At 42.7% G+C, this 19,295-nt stretch overlaps 1 protein-coding gene across 1 annotated transcript in view; it reads right to left on the bottom strand.

Moving 5' to 3' along the window:
* CLVS2 (clavesin 2) overlaps positions 1 to 19,052 on the bottom strand; it is a 55,429-nt gene extending 36,377 nt beyond the window's left edge. The window contains exons 1-2 of the mRNA XM_065402133.1: positions 18,664 to 19,052; positions 7,518 to 7,692 (exon numbers count right to left, since the gene is read on the bottom strand). Coding sequence (XP_065258205.1) covers positions 7,518 to 7,692; positions 18,664 to 19,052 — 564 coding nt within the window. The remainder of the gene's footprint in view (positions 1 to 7,517; positions 7,693 to 18,663) is intronic.
* Between the last annotated feature and the right edge of the window lie 243 nt (positions 19,053 to 19,295).

Genomic DNA, 19,295 nt, shown 5'->3' with positions numbered 1-19,295 from the left:
ACACTAGTCTATTGGCTATTCTGGAGACACTTTCCCATTTTTTCCCCCAGCTCTACTTGGGCCTTCTAAAATCAAGACAATAGAAACTATAATGCAGGAAATAATTCTGTATTGGCAGGAAGGTTAACCGGATGATCTAGAACATTGTTTTGATCTCTGTGAGACAGCAAGACCCTAATTCACACAGCACTTAATATGTTTAAATGCTTTGCCAAAAGTGGATGGACAGAAGCTCATGCTAAAGTGCTTTGCTCAATTGGCAGAGGTTACCTGGGAATTCAGTGGCACAGCCAGGAATACTCCCACTGCTCTTGTTTCCCAGCCCTGAGTCTGAACCGTAAGGATGACTTCTTCCAATACCAGCAGCACCCCATCCACCTCAATGAAAGGTGAACTTGATGGCCTAATCAGGGCCATTTGTTTGCTACCATTATTCAGCCTAGGCAATCTCTGCTTTAATTTGTTCAACCAGAGAAGTGAAACATGGTTAGAGCTTAACATTGGCTAATGTAGAGGTAGTTTTCAAGTGCAAGTATGAAATGTTTCCAATATTGGTATTGTTTGAAAAATGGACATTGTTCTCTGGAAGTACAGCTGATGAAGAGCCATGGCAACAGAATAGTTTCATTGGCTTCCAACAAGCCAAGACTACTTTTCATAAGTAAAAAAGAAACTCCAGGTAAAATGCTGCTTCCTCTTCAATTCCCCTCACCCCATCTCCCAAATGCCACCAGAGCCTAAGGCGAAGTGTGCTTAGGTAGGTTTTCTGGATGGTGCAATGAAGGAACCGGCAGTAGATAAGCTGTGACAAGTTACTTAGGAAACTCAGCTCCAAGTTGGTATTGCAGACTCAGCTTATTGCCTCTCATACAAATTGGTTCAAGTGTCTGCACTTCGTTAGGCCAGCTGTGACAATGTTCACCCACCTTTGCCAAGTACTTTGAGAGCTACAGATGGAAAAGTGTTATTAGCTACTACAGTTTTAGATGTTTTAATTAAGGATCAGAAAGGTTCAACAGCTTGGCTGGGAGGCCCTGTGGGTTACACACTGACTGTGCAGCTAACTAATGTGGGTTCTAGCCTTGGCTCTGATTCTTAATTTACTACGCTATTTTATTGACACTTAGAATGAATGTAGGGTGGCACTGGGCATACCCACTTTTTGGTGGGGGCTTAAGGGGGTGAGGGGGTAGCTACACAGTGAACATGCCAATCATGTACCAATATGCTTTGACTAAGATAAGGGTTGTTCCCGAGGATCTCTATCATAGCCAACACAGCTCACCCCTTTATCAAATCGGACACATTCCATTCTATTCCCTTGGGTTTTGTTGGGGGGAGGGGGGTTTAAGAAAAAAAAGTGAAAGGTTTTAAAAAAATTCTGGGAAATTAAGAAGCCAAAACCTTCATTTGACAAAAACATTAAGGCTGCTGAGTGACATCATTTACAAAACTCAAACACTTAAAAGCAAGGAAATGAATAGGTAAGATAATCATAAATCTTATATTGTCTATATAACACATTATCAAACCTTTAAATATGTTTATTTCACCACATGCTTGCTGCTGAACTTACTTTGATGATGATCATCATCATCATCAGAAGCAGCTCCCCACAGACTAGGACACACTAACTCAAAGCAGCACCAGACCCTGCCAGAACAACAGAAGCAAAACCTGCAGACATATCTCCACTGCTAAAATGATTAACACACCTTTCAAGATCCATGGGTCCTATGCACGCCTATCACAACATGTGTTGTCCCTCATCCAATGCACTGAATGCACCAATAATTATGTGGGTGTTAGAACAACGCTTCCTCAGCTCTTGTCCCCTAAGTCAGCCATAAAAATGTTGCTATGCTGTGGAGCCATGCGGGTACCCATAGCAGTCCCGCTGACTTGAAGGTATAAATTGTCCCCAAAGCTGAAATAGTTGTGGGTGAGGACAAAGTCAAAGTTCAGCCACCAGGTTTGCTGTGATAGTGTCGGGGATGCTATTCCTGACAGCTTGTAGTACATCTTTGTGTGGAATGTTCGCATAGAGAGCTTCTACATCAGACGTGGGCAAACTACGGCCTGCGGGACCATCCTGCCCGGCCTCTGAGCTCCCGGCCGGGGAGCCTAGTCCCCAGCCCCTCTCCCGCTGTCCTCCCTCCCCTGCAGCCACGCTGCCGCGCGGGCAGCACTCTGGCCCACCGCTCCCGCTGGGCAGCATGGGGAGCGCAGCTGGCTCTGGCCGGGTGTCGCAGCTGCGAGCTTCTGCTCCTGGTAAGGGAGCTGGGGGTAGGGGAGCAGAGGGTCCTAGGGGGCGGTTGGATGGGGCAGAGGTTCGGGGGGGCAGTCAGGGGATGGGGAACAGGGAGGGTTGGGAGTGGGAGTCCCAGGGGGCCTGTCAGGGGGCAGGGATGTGGATAGGGGTTGGAAGGGCAGTCGGGACAGGGAGCAGGGAGGGTTGGATAAGGGGGTGGGATATCGGGGGGCAGTTAGGGGCAGGGGGTCCCAGGAGAGGGTGGTCAGGGGACGAGGAGCAGAGGGCGGTTGGATAGGGGGTGGGAGTCCCGGGGGGGCTGTCAGGGGTGGGAGTCCCAGGAGGGGGTGGTCAGGGGACAAGGAGCAGGGGGAGTTGGATGGGTTGGGGATTCTGAGGGGGGCAGTCAGGGGGCAGGAAGTGGGAGGGGGCAGATAGGGGGCGGGGGCCAGGCTGTTTGGGGAGGCACAGCCTTCCCTACCCGGCCCTCCATACAGTTGCACAACCCTGATGTGGCCCTCAGCCCAAAAAGTTTGCCCACCCCATTCTACATCCATAGTGGCTAGGATGGTGTATTCTGGTCTCTGGTCACGCAGACCTGGTCCTCAAAGGAAACCCACACAACACTTTCAAAAGACGAGCCTGGGGGCTTAAATTCATAACTTTGCTAAATACTAAAAATTATGATCTTTATAAAAACACTGGATTTCTGGCTTATTATAACAATCTGTAACGCACTAACCCCCCTTTTTATTTTATAAACAGGGTTATTAACAGGCCACTTCATCTTAAATAGTCCCTTACAATATGTGCTAACTACTTATGCTAAATTGTTTGATCTTGTATTTAGCTGTGACACTTAGTACCTTTCCCAGACCGGAAGAAGAGCCATGTTGCTTGAAATCATCGCTCTCACCAACAGAAGTTGGACTAGCAAGAAATATTACCTCACCCACCTTGTCTCTAAAAAAAATGGTGGCACTCTGAAAGCTTCTCAGAAATCTGAAGCAATAGTAATAGGGCATTAGTAATAGGCCAGAGGAATGAGTTGCTGCACAGAGGATAGGTCAGATGGGGAAAAGTTGGTGACAAATGGAACTTACTACCTGGGTATCACCACCAAATCGGTAGCATAGCTGCTTCATTTGCTGTTAGAGACCTGGTACACTAAAGCTGGCCTATTTTTGTAACACAGACTTCCTAGATTTCACTGGGTCATCTGGTCACAATTGTGCAAAGTACTCATTTTTTTTTCCTAACAGGAAAGAAAAATCATACAAATAGAAATATATATCAATAAAAATGTCAAGCAGGCCACATACTGTGAGAAAGGGAAACCAAGACTGAAAGTTTGTTACTGAGAAGGTATGGCTTCTCCTGACTGACTAAAGATATTGAATTGCAACATATTCTAAGCTCATTGCCTACATAGGCTATAAGCAGCACCTGACATTCAGATCAGTAATTTTGTGGTCTCACTGGAAAAGTATTAAAGCATACAACTGTGTCTATAACTGGTATGACCACAACATAACAGCACTGATAAGGCAAGAGAGCCGTGCACAGAAGGCAATTAATTAACACCATAATATACATGTGCCAGGAGTCAGCAAAGTGCTAGATAACAAGCCAAATTGTATTTCTTTGAGTCCACAGTATTAGATCCATGTAGCACCTTGGCCACCACCACCACCACCTCTATTTCCCCTTCAGCAGGGCCCCTTTAAGAACTCACTCAGTCACCTTCTCAGCCCAAAATACACTAATTTACCCTTCACCAGGCTGGCAACACTTTGTCAAAAACGGAACTAAAAAGTCCCAAAACAAACACAAAGTCGTTTCCTGAGATTACTGTCAGGCCTCCAGCCATCCCAGCTACTTCTCCCAACCACACAACCCCCTTGCTGCTTCCTGCTGCCTTTTAAATTTGAATCACCTGATTCATCTTAGATGGGGCTAACCAGGGCTAGCTTAGCCCCAGGCTCTCCAGCCCAAGGACAAGCCATCCTGTTACAATCCAGTTAGACTTTGTGGCAGCATAAGTGTAGAAAGTGAAGAGGTGTTTAAAGAAGAAGCTATGTGGTAGATCTAAAGGTTCCAATCTTGTTGATGACCGATAAGGGTGTCCTTATAATGCTATGTGATGGACCTTCTGGGTTTTTTTCAGTTTGATTTTTTAAAACCTAGGAAATTTCACCCTCCAAAATGTTAAAAAAAACATTATTAATGTTGCAAAGTCAAGCATTCAGAAGTTACAAAATCTCAGAATTCAGTTAAATGTTAAAATGTTAAGTCGTCTGAAAAATCAGGTCGTAGGCATGTTATATGGGGCACCCAAAATTAATGGGAACTTTTGACTTTAATCTCTCTTTGCCTTTGTTTCCCATCTGCAAAATGGGGATGATGCCTGCCTCTCATCCCCTCCCCTTTTGTGAAGATTTGTGCAGATAAATTCATTAATATTTGTGAAGCACTCATGCTATAGTGATAAGTGCCATGGAAAAGCCCCTAAGTTTGAATAGTGTGCAGTAAATAAGTCAAAGAATTTTCCTCCAGGGCAAAACCCCAGAGGCCCTGGGGGTTTTTTTTGCCTTCCTCTGCAGTGTGGGGCACGGGTCACTTGCTGGAGGATTCCCTGCACCTTGAAGTCTTTAAACCACGATTTGAGGACTTCAATAGCTCAGACATAGGTTAGGGCTTTGATACAGGAGTGGGTGGGTGAGATTCTGTGGCCTGCGTTGTGCAGGAGGTCAGACTAGATCAGTGGTTCCCAAACTTTAACAATCTGTGAACCCCTTTCACTAAAATGTCAATTCTCATGAACCCCCTCCTAAAAATGAATATTTCCAGGGATTTTCTCCTTTACCTGAGTATAAATTATAAAAGCAGTGATCTTGGAAATATAAAATTTGTTTTTGACATGCTTATTATACACTATTATTAATTATTATTTATCATTACAATATTTTTATTACATTATGAAAACGGCAACACTCTTCCAAGATCTCACTTTTGTAGCTTGTATCACTTTGAATAAGCCTGTTATAAGACAAGGCTCCTATGTTTCATCAAGGAGTATCAGATGTAAAACAGCATGAAGGTATTTAAGAAGCCAACTCAAAGAGTTCCTCCTACACAAGCATTCAGGTCTTGAGCAGTCCAGGCAAACAACGCACGTTACAACAAAGCTTAAACTTGTTCTTCATAATAATTTTAAAAACAATACTAGCTGCCTATTTAATTTTAAAAAGAGCAAAAAAAAAATCCACCTCCCTTTCCATTTCTTATAAGGAGTCTTGAAGTTTAAATCTCCTCAGTGTGATAGATAGGCCTTGCTTTGATCTTCTTAGCTCTTGGAAGTTCAGGGGCTCCAGGCTGCTGGCCCCGTGCTGCCAGGGATCCCTAAGGACAGCTCTGTCCACCATTAGGGAATTTTTTCCCAAGAACCCCCTGTAACATTTTATGAACCCCCAGGGGTTCACGAACCCCAGTTTGGGAACCACTGGACTAGATGATCATAATGGTCCCTTCTGACCTTAAAGTCTACGATTCTATGAAGTCATGGGGCCTCACAGTGAATGAGAAGAAAACAGAATATTGAATAACCACTCATTCAGAGAGCGACATCCACCTGTTTAAGGAATAAGGCAGTGGACCTGTGCAAAACCAGTATATGATCATGTAATGAAAGACTGTCTCATAATGCATATGCACAAGGGGACTGAATTAAGGTGGCATGGGCAATCTTCAATCTGGCACTTCCTAACTTTTGAGTGCTTGACATATTTCTATATTATACACACAAAAATTAAGTGGCGAGAGTGTGGCCAGGTCTACACTATCAACTTAATCGATATAACTACGTTGCTCAGGGGTGTGAAAAATCCACACCCCTGAGCAATGTTGTTATACTGATCTAAGCCCCCAGTATAGACAGCGCTATTGACCAGAGGACTTCTGTCAACACAGCTACCACCTCTCATGGAGGTGAATTAACGACGCTGACAGGAGAAGTTCTCCCGTCGACATAGTAGTGTCTTCACTGAAGCACTGCAGCTGCAGCGTTTTAAGTGTAGACCTGCCCTTAGTCAAATGCTGATTGATATTGCAAAATAAAAATCACACACTAAATCCAAACTTTCCAAAAACAAGAGAAAAAACCCCACACAAATAAAACACACACAGTGCTCTTAGTCTCTCATATACCTTGTGCCACAGGGTCACTTTATGCCATTTCTGTTCAAAGCATAACAACCCAACCTGCATCTTTGCTCTTTGTCCTCGCAGCCCAGCTTACACACAGACTGTTTATTTTAGCTCACTGTTTCACATATGGGGCTTGCTTGTCCTCTCACTTATACTGATGCAAATCCAGAGTAATTCCAGTCAAGTCCATGGAGCTCCACCAGAGTAAGTGAGGGGAGAATCAGGATCACAGTGTTAGTTCTAACCATTCGCTTATGTGGTAGTAGACTGAGCACCGGTTAAGGCACTTCAAGAATTATATCAAAACTTGACCCAGCACTACACAATTCCTGCAAAGCTAGCAATATCCAAGTGAGTAAAATGCAAAGCTAAGGTTGTTCTTTTGTTTTATACAAGTAATGAAAATGTTTAAATAATTAAAATCGGGGGGAAAACAAAGAAGGAATATATGGCCTTATAAAAGCAAAGCACACTGCCACAGGGGTGAGTCATAGGTATTTTTCCATAACGATTACTGCTTGCGTTCAAGTGAGCAATTATTTCACAGATTACAGTTTTTCATTTTAACAATCATTAAAGACCACAGAAAACAACTGGCAGTTGTGTAGTGTCCTTCACAACGTCTCTGGGTAGAATGCTCTAAAATTATCAGCAACTATAGCAGCTGTAAATTACAGTAAATATATAGGGTCTCAATCCTCCAACATGCCGAGCACTTTGGATCCTGATTCAGAAAATACTTAAGCACCTACTTAACTTTAAGCCGGGGCACAGTCCCAGTGAAGTCAGATGTGAAACCAAAGCGCCCTGCACCTTGCAGGATCAAGTACTAGGGCGTGATTCTACTGCCATTGAAGTCAATGACAAAACTCCTGTTGTGGGAGCCAGGGCAGGCCCATAGTTCATTAGCCCTGTCCCAAATGATGAGGCAACCCAATTATCTCAAAAGGTGAAAATGTCCCTATTTTAAACAAATGTGCCTTTTCTGTTTGCTTTGAATATGCAGGTTTTCAACCTGGAGCCAAGGAAATAGAGTAAGGAGTGAAAAAGGGAACCTTACCTGAAGGCCCTCTATGGCTAATCTCAGCATGCTTGGTGTGAGTTTGGAGGCCTGCTTGAAGGTGAAGTTGCTCCAGTCTATAATCAAAACAAATCCATTCACTTGAAGTTCAGGATCTTCAATCATGGCTTCTAAAGAAAGAAGTATGGCACGCAAAATATCCACCAGTGTGTACCTGTCAATAATAGAGGGTGAACTGGGTTAGGCTAACCAGAAGGGAATGATGAGGGCATGCAAAAACATGAGTTAGAAAACTTCTAACCATTTCCTTTCATGTTATTTATCAAACATGTAAACCAAAGGATGGATTTTGATTTTATATTTGCCATATAGGTATCCTCGGATAAAATTAGCTGTCAAATATAAGCAGCAAAAATATAAACTGCCAAAGCAAATGTAAATTTTCCCATAGAAAGTGAACCTTCTGAGCTGCCTAATTATTTTCCCATTTATCAAATGTATATACTGTAAGATCTGTGCAACTTCTATTGTTTTAAGATCATAGTTGCATGGACGACTATTACAGTCCAACACTAGAAATATGCACCCAATTTTCCCTGGCATAACTTTCCAAAGATAGAGATTACAACTCCCCAGTCTTCAACTGCTAACAAAAGGGAATTTCAACACCTCTCTCTCTCTCTCGTTATTGTTTACTCTCAGATCCATACAGTACACTGTAGAATTTTCAAAGCACAACAAAAGAGTCTCTTCATGAAAACAAAAAAAGAAACACACCACTGCTTGGAACTTCTCTGGTTAAAGGCAATGTCAGCCTACTAAGATTTAATTAATCGCCTTCTGAGTACTTTTTACCCCCTAGCAAGGCAGTTTCAATACTCAATTTAGAATCTGATGATCATTTTCATCTGCTACGTTCCACATTAAATTTTAGTACAGAGAGATTGCATAATGTGTGCATGCTGCATCTAAAAATAGAAATAGTACATAATGATGTATTTTACACATTTATATATAATATAAATTTATATATATAAATATAACATTTATATTTTTATTTATATAAATAAACATGTAATAGAAATTATAATTCCATGCTGGTCTCACTACCTAAATTTGGCCATAGCCTAGTATGGCCTATAAAAACTGTGGACTTTCCAGAGTAGGTTGCTAAAAGGTTCTTCCTTTGTAATTATTCTGCCAGCTGAACACTACTGGTAAAGGCCCCAGGTCTGCAAAGAGATCTGCTAGCAAACCAAAAAACAAACTGGGGGAAATGGGAAGCATGTTTCATGAAAAAAATTGAAAGAAATTAAACATTTTTCATTTCATTCCATTATTTTCATGATTTTTTTTTATTTTAAAAAATTTCATTTTGAAATCTTTCCCATTGATTTGTCAAGATAAATCCCACTCTCTATTATATGTTAAAACTTTTCCCCTTTTTCCCCTGCTGGTAAAAAGCGGGCATGGTAGTAAGAGAAACTTGGGGAAAAACCCAATTTCTCTCTCTCTCTCTCTCACTTTGTTACTTTCTCCTTCTTTACTTACAATGGAAACTTTAAAAAGGGGAAAGGTGGAATTGCCTTTTAATTTACAAATGAAAGATTGCAAAAGGATGAATTTTTTCAATTTTTGTCAAAAATTTTCTTTATTTTTGATTTAAAGTTTCCATAAAGTGAAATTTTCCATGGAAAAAAAAGTCAGTCTTTGAAACTCCATTTTTGATGCAAAATGGTCAAAGCCATTTCAACCAGCTGTACACGAACTCTTACACCCCTATGTGTCCTATTGGAGTCAGTGGGGCTCTACATGACCATAGGAGCTGACTACAGCAGATCCCTTTGCAGGACTGCTTTCAGCATTCCACAGCCACCCATAACTGGCCACTTTCCAGAAGCAGTGTGATAGACTCCATCCAGCCTAACTTCATATATGACATTCAGTCAAAGAGGAAACATTTAAAAATAAAAAAGGAACCTGAGCTGTCAGCTCTATCCCAAAGCTCAACTGGAGGGAAAAAGACTCATCAGCTCAAAGAGGTCTCTCCCACGTAAGGTGTGTGGACAGGAAACTCTGTGAGCATTCTTCAGCTCCAGTATAAACCAGAGTAGACCAAGCACCAAGTTTTTACCACCATGTCATCAAATCCTGTGTGTCAGATAGACAGACAGATAGATAAATATATGTATATGTTAATCTGAGACATCATGCATCCTCCTATGTAGTCCTCTCCTAACCCCACCATGCATCCTCCTATGTAGTCCTCTCCTAACCCCACCACTGGAAAGGAGTGCAGGACACCCAAATCAAAGTGGTCTTGAAAACACCCAGTACAGTCTATATTGCACTGTTGCTAACACGAGCACTAAAAGCACCCCCACTTTTTTTCTACTGTAGAAGCAGCTGCAGCTCTCTTGTTTGGGAGCATGTGAGCTCCATCACTTTGACAGAGTGCCCTGCACTCCTTTCCAGTGGTGGGGAATGGAAGAGACACAAGCATACTCTTCCACAGGCACACTAACTTGTATTAGAGATTATCAGAAAAGTCAAAATTTTGATGAAAGAGAAAATAGTCCATAAAAATGTTCACCAAAAACGTTATCTGACTAGCTGTAGTACATAAGGTATTTAAAGATGGCTAGGGCCTCTCTCTCTTCCATTGGGGCCATGTATTGGGATTATGCCATCCTTAAAATGGTAGGCACTCCTTTGGTTTACAGAATCCCACCTGAATGTGGGGAGCTCATTTACATTAAACGCCAAGATGCTGCCCAAGTCCCCAGTGGGCTGAGCTGGGTTTGCGGAGATTTTTTGTTTTCATTCGAGGGGACAGACAACATTTCTTCTGAACACATTAGTCCGTTACAAAGCGAGCCTGTCGGGGATCCAGAATGCCACATATATATTGTTTGCTGGATCAGACCCTTAAGCTATCATAACATAAAGAGTGAAATCCTGACCCCGCTGAAGTCAATGACAAAATTCCCATTGACTTTAATGGAGCCAGGATTTCACCCATAGTGTTGAAGGAGCTGTGATTTTATAGGGCTAGATTCTGAAACCCTTACTCACATTCTATAGTACCTTATTCCATAAAAAGTCCCATTAAGGAGGTACTCAAGGTGGGTATGGGTCTCAGAATTTGGCCTATAATAAACTTATAATTTCATGGTTCTCAGCTGAAAAAGGCAAGGATTTCTCCCTCCAATGAAGAAGACAAAAAGAATAATGATTAAACTACCAGAAAATGCTTTCATTTGCTATCAGAAGAAGACACCCAATTTATCCATGAAATAAAATAAATCAAGTTAGAACCATTCAGGGACCTGTCCATGTTAAAAACAACAAAAAAACCACCCTTGAAAGGAAATTGCGTGAAAATAGAAGATAAGCTATCTTACGCTGGCATTTTGATTATCTATACTGGGCTTTCTTTCTTGATTTTGCTATATTACTTAAGTGAGCTACATTGCTGAAAACCACAAAAGAAAGAAAAATACATTATAGGCAGTGCTTAATTCGGCTGAGCCCTGGTACCTCTAGGCTTGGCAGTTCATAGTCCCAGCACCCCTGGCATACCAGCCAGCAGCTGCCACTCTCTAGCCACCCAGCTCTGAAGGCAGCACCCCTGCCAGCAGCAGTGCAGAAGTAAGGGTGGCAATACACCATACCATGCCATACTTCTGTGCTGCTGCTGGCGGTGGTATTGCCTACAGAGCTGGGTGCCCAGCCAGTGGCCACCGCTCTCTGGCCACCCAGCTTGAGCCCCGGCACCTCTTTTATTACAAATTAAGCACTGATTATAAGCCATTTAATGCAGCTTTTACTTTGAGCAAATGCTGAGGCTACCCAGAAATCTAAACCCAACATGATAGAGGAAATCTTAGGTGTTGCAAATTGCAAGTTGTGTATTAAAGTCAAAGCAGAAAAGCTCTATAAAATGAAATACGAATAATGGAGCTATATTACAGTTGATACATAGCGCAGAGTTATTTGCATAAAGACTCATCTCTAGTCCACTCTGCACAATATGTGAGACCTATAGAAACTGAAGTCCCTTCACAGGCTTGTGACAGTCTTGTCCTGCTATACAATGAACCATAACACGTGCTCCATTCTCATCTGAACTTGAGTATGGTTGGTAGAAAATTACTTGCCACTGAGAAATGCAATTTTTTTAAAAAAAAATGGATACCGGGCTACATACCCAGTAGCCAACAAACTAATCCAAGTCCCACGCAACAACATTCTGTCTTTACATATTTCCTAGTGTTGTGGAACATTTTCCAGGGACTTACTAGGAAATGTAACAGAAGGTAGAGCTGGATAACTATTTTGTTGTTGTTAGTCAAATCATGGGATTACATTTCTTTTGACCTTCTTTCTCTCTAATTTAATTTACCATCTTTTTATCCTCTCTCCTTATTCCAATCTTTCTTCAGTCTCCTCTTTCCATTGCAGATTGATTGATAAATACACACACACGTTCATTCCTTACAGCCCCACCCCGTTCCTGTTTTATGTTTTCCCCTTATTAGTTGTTGTCTTTTTCCTGACCTCTCCTTTTCTTTCTTGATTCTCTCTTCTTCTTTCTCCCTTCCCTCCCTATTGCTTGCCTACTCTCTCCTTTTCTTGTCATTGCCCCAATCAATGCTTCCTCCTAGCCAGATCCTATGAAAAAAAACCTGACTTTGGTGCCACACTGGTCAAGCATTGTTCAAAAACAGGTGCACTAGTCTAAATTGATTAAGCTCTATTTATATAAAAATTTGACATCAAAAGTGTTATATAAAGAGATGCAAAAGGGAAGCTAACTAATGGGAATTTTGAGTCTTGGCTTATATTTTAGTGTTCTGCAGACACCCAATTTTACAATTTTTTTATATAAAATTTCTTTGATTTCCTTGGATTTATAAAAGCCTCACTAGGTGCCCATCCTACCCCCTGGGTTGTACTGCTGAGATCCATGTGCAGAGAAATGTCACAAAGCAAAAATGAAAAGTAGCATTAACTGCAAGCACTAGCACAACATATAGCCAGAATGAGATGAGATCAGGGCCAGCGCTTCCACTAGGCGACCCTAGGCGGTCGCCTAGGGCAGCAGGATTTGGGGGAGGCATTTTGCCGTCCTCGGCGGCAATTCGGCGACGGGGGTCCTTCCGCATCTTCGGGGCGCTTCAGCGGCGGGTCCTTCACTCGCTCCGGGACCCGCCGCCGAAGTGCCCCGAAGACACGGAGCGGAAGGACCCCCGCCGCCGAATGCTCTGAGAAGGAGTGCTACCGCCTAGGGCAGCAAAAACCCTGGCGCTGCTCCTGGATGAGATTTGTTGCAGTTGCTGGTTTTTAACTACTGCCATTGTACAGCGTGAAAGAAAGAAGCCATCATTTTATTCCATCTATCTGCATAAGTTACAGCCATTGGCCAGCTCAGTGTGTATGCTAAGTAGCATGTGCCCATTCTTCACAGCAAGACCCAAAGACTCCAGCAGTTTGTGTCATTTTGACCTCCAGGCCTTTGAGCTTTTAGGATGTTTGTTTATTGAGGGGACACTGAGTGCTTTATTTTCCTCTGACCCCAGTTTTCAAACAATTGCTACAGTGGTTTCAGGCAAGCGAAGTGCATTGTGTCTGATTTGCTATAATGTATGGCTTTACAGTAACCTAGAGCTGACCTGCACCCCACTACTGGAGAAATAAATCCTGTTTTATTAGTGGCTGACTTCAGTCACACTTTTTCATATAGCCTCTCACATGACATATTGTAGCTAGTCGTGTGTAACTAATTCTTTTATATAATCTAGAATTTACTATTAACTGTATTTAATGCCTCCTATTTATACAACCATGATTTATACAGCTGTTTATATAATATTTTTAGCCTAGAAAAACATATCAGTAACAAAGCTGGAAATACTGAATGAATACTGTGGGCTAGATTCACGAAAAGCATCACAATGTCCAATTTTTAGGCACCTAGGAAATCAGTGGGATACACAAGGCCTGAGTTAGGCACCCAGGCTTACTATACAATGAATGGGGAGAGACAGGTGCCTAAGAATGTGATTCAAAAAAGCCAGCAAGCTAGGCAGCTCCTTGCCTAAACTAGCCAATGGGAGATGCTGAGGAAAGGGGTGTGTCCTAAGCCCCACCCCCCCTCACAGAATTCAGCACCTAAATTCAGGCTGGAAGGAAGCGGCTCTCTTAACTTGGGATGCTCAGCTGTGAATCCTTGCTTAGAATTAGGTGCATGTGGCATTTTTTTTGCAAGCAGCCAGGGGTGGGGACGTGGGGTGGAGAGGAGGAGGAAGAGGAGCAAACAACCTGTGCCCTGGCTTCATCCTCACACAACAATTGAGGCTAGAGAGAAGACCGCTAGCTCACTGGTGGCAGAAATCTCACGTCAAATCAAATCACCTATGGCAGTTGTTTTTAACATCTCATGCCACGGTTATGTGGGAAGCAAAGTAGAGTTTCTTTGCCTTTACCATAGCATCTGTTAAATCTTGCATCAGCTAGTTCCCATTTGTTTTGAATAGCAGACAGTCTGGTTCCTCTGAGAGGTCATATTAGCTCTCTGGCTGACATGAGTCCCTACCATTATGAGGAAATTTTGTGTGGATTCAGTCTGCTTCTGTGGACGCAAAGTGGAATCTGGGTCTCCGCTTGAGTTTAGGTCAGTGTAGCTTCCTAAGGCACTAGATGTGTTGGGAATATATCATACCACAACCTTTTCAAACCATGTCCATCCTGGCTGGTGAAGGCTTCTATTAAAGAAGCTGTAGTACAGTCACTGCTCAAAAAAAAAAAAAAAAAAAATCACTTCATTCTGGCAGTCTCTATCATCCAGAATCTAATCTACCATTCTTGGTTAACATTTTTAGAAGGTTTTGGCATGACAACTCAACTACAAGAGATGCCTCAGATCCCCTTGACTCTTGACAATCCAGGTACAGGTGTGGGTACTAAGAAAAGAGGAGAGCTCATAAAAATCAGCTAAAGATAAAAAATCTTTTGGTTTATGTCTATTGTGTTAGCACCCAGAAGCCTCAATCAGGATAAAAAAGCCTACTGTGTTAGATGTTGTACAGAACATAGGAAAGTATAGCATTTGCCCCAAAGATTTTACAGTTTTGATCTTCTGGATTTGCCATTAATAACTGAAGTAACAAACTTCTATTATAGTGTTTTCATTAATTATAATTCATATTTGAAAGAATATTATTTCACACAGAGTGACGTTAATATCCAAGTAGCATTACTATTTATTTGCATCTTTTGTCATTTGGTTCAATTCATGGCTTGAAAAATCCACTTGCCAACTCATCTGTGGTGACTAGGGAGTTGCAAAGTGGGATGAGCGATTAGTGTTTGCAGAATTTAACCTGTCATTTAAAAAAAGTTTCTAACACGTATGGTTTTGAAAACAACCTTTTGAATGTGAAACAGTGCAGTGTCTTGTTCCTAAGTCTGCAACAGACAGCTCCAGTGCCTTTGACTCTGCTTATAGATTCCCCATTCAACAGCAGAGTAAAATTAACAAATCTGGTCAATTTCACTGCTGATATTCAGAACCCTGCAGACAGCTGTGAAACTGACAGGAACCCTGCCAATTTTATTCTGCCCTTCTTGGGAAAGCTCTGAGTGGTAGTTGAAGCAAACATTAGTGATAGTTATCTGGGAAGATATCCCCCAAAAAAACCCAAATGGTAGTGCAGGATGAGGATCCAAAAAATAAAAATAAAAATAAATAAATAAATAAGCCCTCATCCATTGCAATAGCCAGAAAATTGATTAGAAGGGGTAAGGTAATAGAGATCCTTGCCCCCAAATGTCAAAAGACTATGCGCCGGGGGGGTGGGGGGGGGGAGCAGAAGAGAAGAGAATCTCCCTTCCAGCAACCAGCTGGAGGCATAAGAAAGATAAATTATACACCTACTATCCAAATGTAATCATATACCTCCAAATCAGAAGTTAATATGAAAGATTGAGCCCCCATGTACGATCCAGTCACAGCCCCTGGTAGGACCCCCATCATTTTTTCCCTACCCATCTGCTGAGAGAGGTGTTGGACTGCTCACTGAAACATTCCCCTTAGCCCTTGCATTAGAACCTCCCCCATCTTTTATAAGCTTCTGGTTTAGACTTTCAGACTGTAGGGCATCTGGTACAGTTTTCAGGCCCTGCTTTAATTTAGTGAATGTAATGTCTTGGTTGGCACATGGGTTTGTTTTTTCATAGGAATTTTTTGTTTCATCCTTTTCCTAAGTCCTTTGATAGGTCTGATGGTAATTAGAACTATATAAATGATAGACTGTTGATGCTATATAAATCATCTGTTCTGTAGCTGTTATTCATTTAAAAAAAACAATTGTCACTTTTTAGTTGGAATTGTTAATATGTTGGCTATAATAAATTGTACACCTATGATTAATTATATTTATTGGCTTGCAGCGCACTGTTAACTTAGTCAAGAAAGTATGCAGGGAATTCATTGATAGAACAGAAGCTTTTGAAGAGTTTTGTTATAAGTAAAAAGCACATTGGTTTGTGTACTGCTAAAGCAGTAAGGGCTTAATCAATATAAGAGACGGGTGCACAGCACCCCTCAGTATCAGGCATTAACTGAATATCAGGTCAGCTGCATTCGTGGGGAGGCAGTGTGGTCCCTTGGATGGGGTACTCACCTGGGAGTCAGGAGATCTACGTTTTATTCCCAGATCTGCCACTGACCTGCTGTGTGATCTTCAGCAAGTCAATTCCCCTTTCTGTACCTTTGTTCTCCTCCCTTTGCCTGTCTTGTCCCTGTGGACAAATAACTCTCTCTTTGGGGCAAGGAAAGTGGGATTCCCATCTCAGTTGGGGTACCTAGCTATTTGGGGTACCTCAGTCACACTACGACTGTAATATAAATAATGTGTTCAGTTAAACTTCCATAACATTGTAATTATGTTTTGTCTTTTTAATATTCTCCCAGCTGATCTCATGTAATTTAAATCAAATAAGAACATCTCACTATTAATACAGGTGAATGAACCCACTCTTGCCACATTAAAAACAAGTGATTAACAAGTGCTATTTTTTGTACTTTGACTAAGAACTAGTGCTCTGCATATTTCCACATAAGACTTATTTTACCATAGTGCAATTACGAAGAAGAAAATTGATCATACTTGAGACAGGCCAGACTGGATTTGTGAGAGAATTTCATCATAGCAGAAGTACAATTTTAACACGATGCCTAACTTGTCACATCCTTGCAGTTATTCCTGTCATTTTGATCTCTCTTTTAGGACATTACCAGCTTATTTATTTAAGAAAAGGCTTGAGTTTGTCTTTACAGGGTAAGGAGCTATAATGATGTAATTATTATTATTATTTTTGTGGCAGTGCCTAATCCTGCAACCCTTGCACACAACCCTTCCTCTCTTGGGTAACCTTAGTGATTTTAATAAGATTACTCACATGAGTATAGTTTGCAGGAGTGGGCCGTAAATAGTTCACACCTAATGGATCCATGAATAGATCTGTATTGAAAGTTAAAGAATGTTTAAACTGCCTGTAATTTGAAGGCTATAGGTGGTTCCCCCCTCCCCCCGCATAACAGAAGGAAATTATGTACAGCATCCCCAGTGATGCATTTTTAAACCAATGTTTTCCCCACAGAACACGTTTCCTGTTGCTCACATACCAGGCCTTGATAATAATACACAGCACTTGTATGAGCTCACTAAGCCATCTTCACTCCAGAACGGACCACAATCAGCTTTAGGGCCCTTGTAGCGTCATTCAGTTTTGAAATCTTGCTGCAAAAAAAACGTGTATAAAGACCCCTCCTGCCTCACTGATAATTTCACCAAGGAGACTGTCACCTGTGATGCAGAGTAGGAGAGGTGAGGGGAAGAGGTGTTTAACATCAATCTGACACATGCATAATTAGATGGTTCAGTAACTTATCTTGCCTTCTCTGGCTGAGGAAAAGTACTCAGAGCCTGAACTTCATGTGCACCCAGACTTTTCAGTTCCTCTTTAGAAATGGGAATTAGCCCTGAGTTGGAAGCGCATTGTGGGTATTACTGAGATGCAAATGAGCACTACCAAGCTGCCCTCTCTTTCATTGCTTGAGATGTATTGTGTGCTTAAGCAAAAGGAGCTGAGACAAGATGTAATAAATATTTGTCAGGCCAGTTGGACAAATTATCTGTTTTGCCTCTTTTAAATGCATCATTATTTCAGCTGGGGAAGAGGCAGAGAAATGTAAATCAAGGAGTATGCCCTTTGCTCAATCCATCAATAAGGGGAAAAGGAGTCTCTATCCCCCACCCTGAATATACAGGGCAGTGGACAGAGCTTTCCCAAGAAGGGCAAAATAAAACTGGCAGTCCAGTCCTGCTGTGTGTAAAGCAGGCTGTGTCCTATTGTCCTGCCCATCATCCTGTAACCTACTGGATTTCATCAATGGTGGGGGGGAGGGTTCAATCATAGTCATTGAGTTTAAGGCCAGAAGGGACCACCAGATCATCTCTGCCTTCTCTATATATCACAGGCCACCAACAACACCCAGCACCTACATACTAAATTCAACTACTGAAAATCAGACCAAAAGTTTTATAGCCCAAAGGAAACCAGACTGTTCTGTGCCACAGGAGGGACTTAGGTGCACCAGTGCCCAAGCCCCTGCAATAGCAGGGAAATGATTAAGGAAGATACACCCAGATGATCTTGGCAAATGATCTGCACCCACACACTGCAGAAGAAGGTGAAAGCCCGCCAATGTCACTACCAATCTGCCCTGGGGGAAAATTCCTTCCAAATTCCACATATGGTGATCAGTTAGACCCTGAGCACATGAGCAAGAACCAGTCAGCCAAGCACCTGAGAGAGAGAGAATGCTTGGTGCCACCTCACAGCCCTGGCCCACCCTGTCCAAAGTCTCATCTCTAGCTGTGGCTACTCCTGATGCTTCCAAGGAAGACGATACCACCACCACCACCCCAAAAAAACCCAGAATACACTGGGAGGAAGAGTCCCTTCCTGATTCTGACAGGTGGCCGACTGAAACTCTGAAACATGAGCATTTAGGACCATAAGACATGCAGTCCAATGGGGGTGGGTGGGTTAATGAGTGAGTGGGTCTCAGCCAGGTGGGAAGGGGCATGTGTTAGAGTCTGGGCTCAGTATTTACCTGCTCTGGTCCCAGTTGGCAGCGAACAGGACCAGGATCTTCCTTCCATAGTGGTCAAGGTTGGCCAGCCCGCCGGGGAAGCCGTCCTTCAGCGCCTGCTTGATGCCGGGGTCAGTGGCCTTGAAGCTCTTGAACATGTCCAGGTTCTGCTGCCGGTACTCAAAGTACTGGGCCAGCAGACGGAACGCCTCGAAGTGCTGAAATTTCCTGGCTCTCAGGAAGCGCAGAATGAAGGCATCATCTGTGCGGAGGAAGCCAATGTCCGGCCGAGTGATCACCATGTCCCGCACCTCCTGGATGTCCTGGTGCAGGGTATCCGGGTTCTCATTCAGCTCCAGCCGGGCTTTCTCCAGCGTCTCCGGGGACAGACCTGCCTGCAAATGAGTCATAGTGCTGCTCCCTCCTCTGTCGCTGCTAACTGTGCTCCTCTACCTTATAGGATGCACCCCCACACAACCCCAAAAGCCTGATGCAGTTGTTCCTCACCCTTAGAGCATGTACCCCCTGCCCAAATCTCCCCACGACCTGCTGCTCCTCTTCCTTTAGAATATATCCCCTATCCCAGCACCCTGTTGCTCCTGTCCCTTATGATACCCCTCTTCTACCCCCCAAATCACCTTTCCCCCAGAACC

The sequence above is a fragment of the Emys orbicularis genome, chromosome 3 (genome assembly GCF_028017835.1).
Source record: "Emys orbicularis isolate rEmyOrb1 chromosome 3, rEmyOrb1.hap1, whole genome shotgun sequence".
Taxonomy (NCBI): domain Eukaryota; kingdom Metazoa; phylum Chordata; order Testudines; family Emydidae; genus Emys; species Emys orbicularis.
This window is presented reverse-complemented; position numbering and strand designations above follow the sequence as displayed.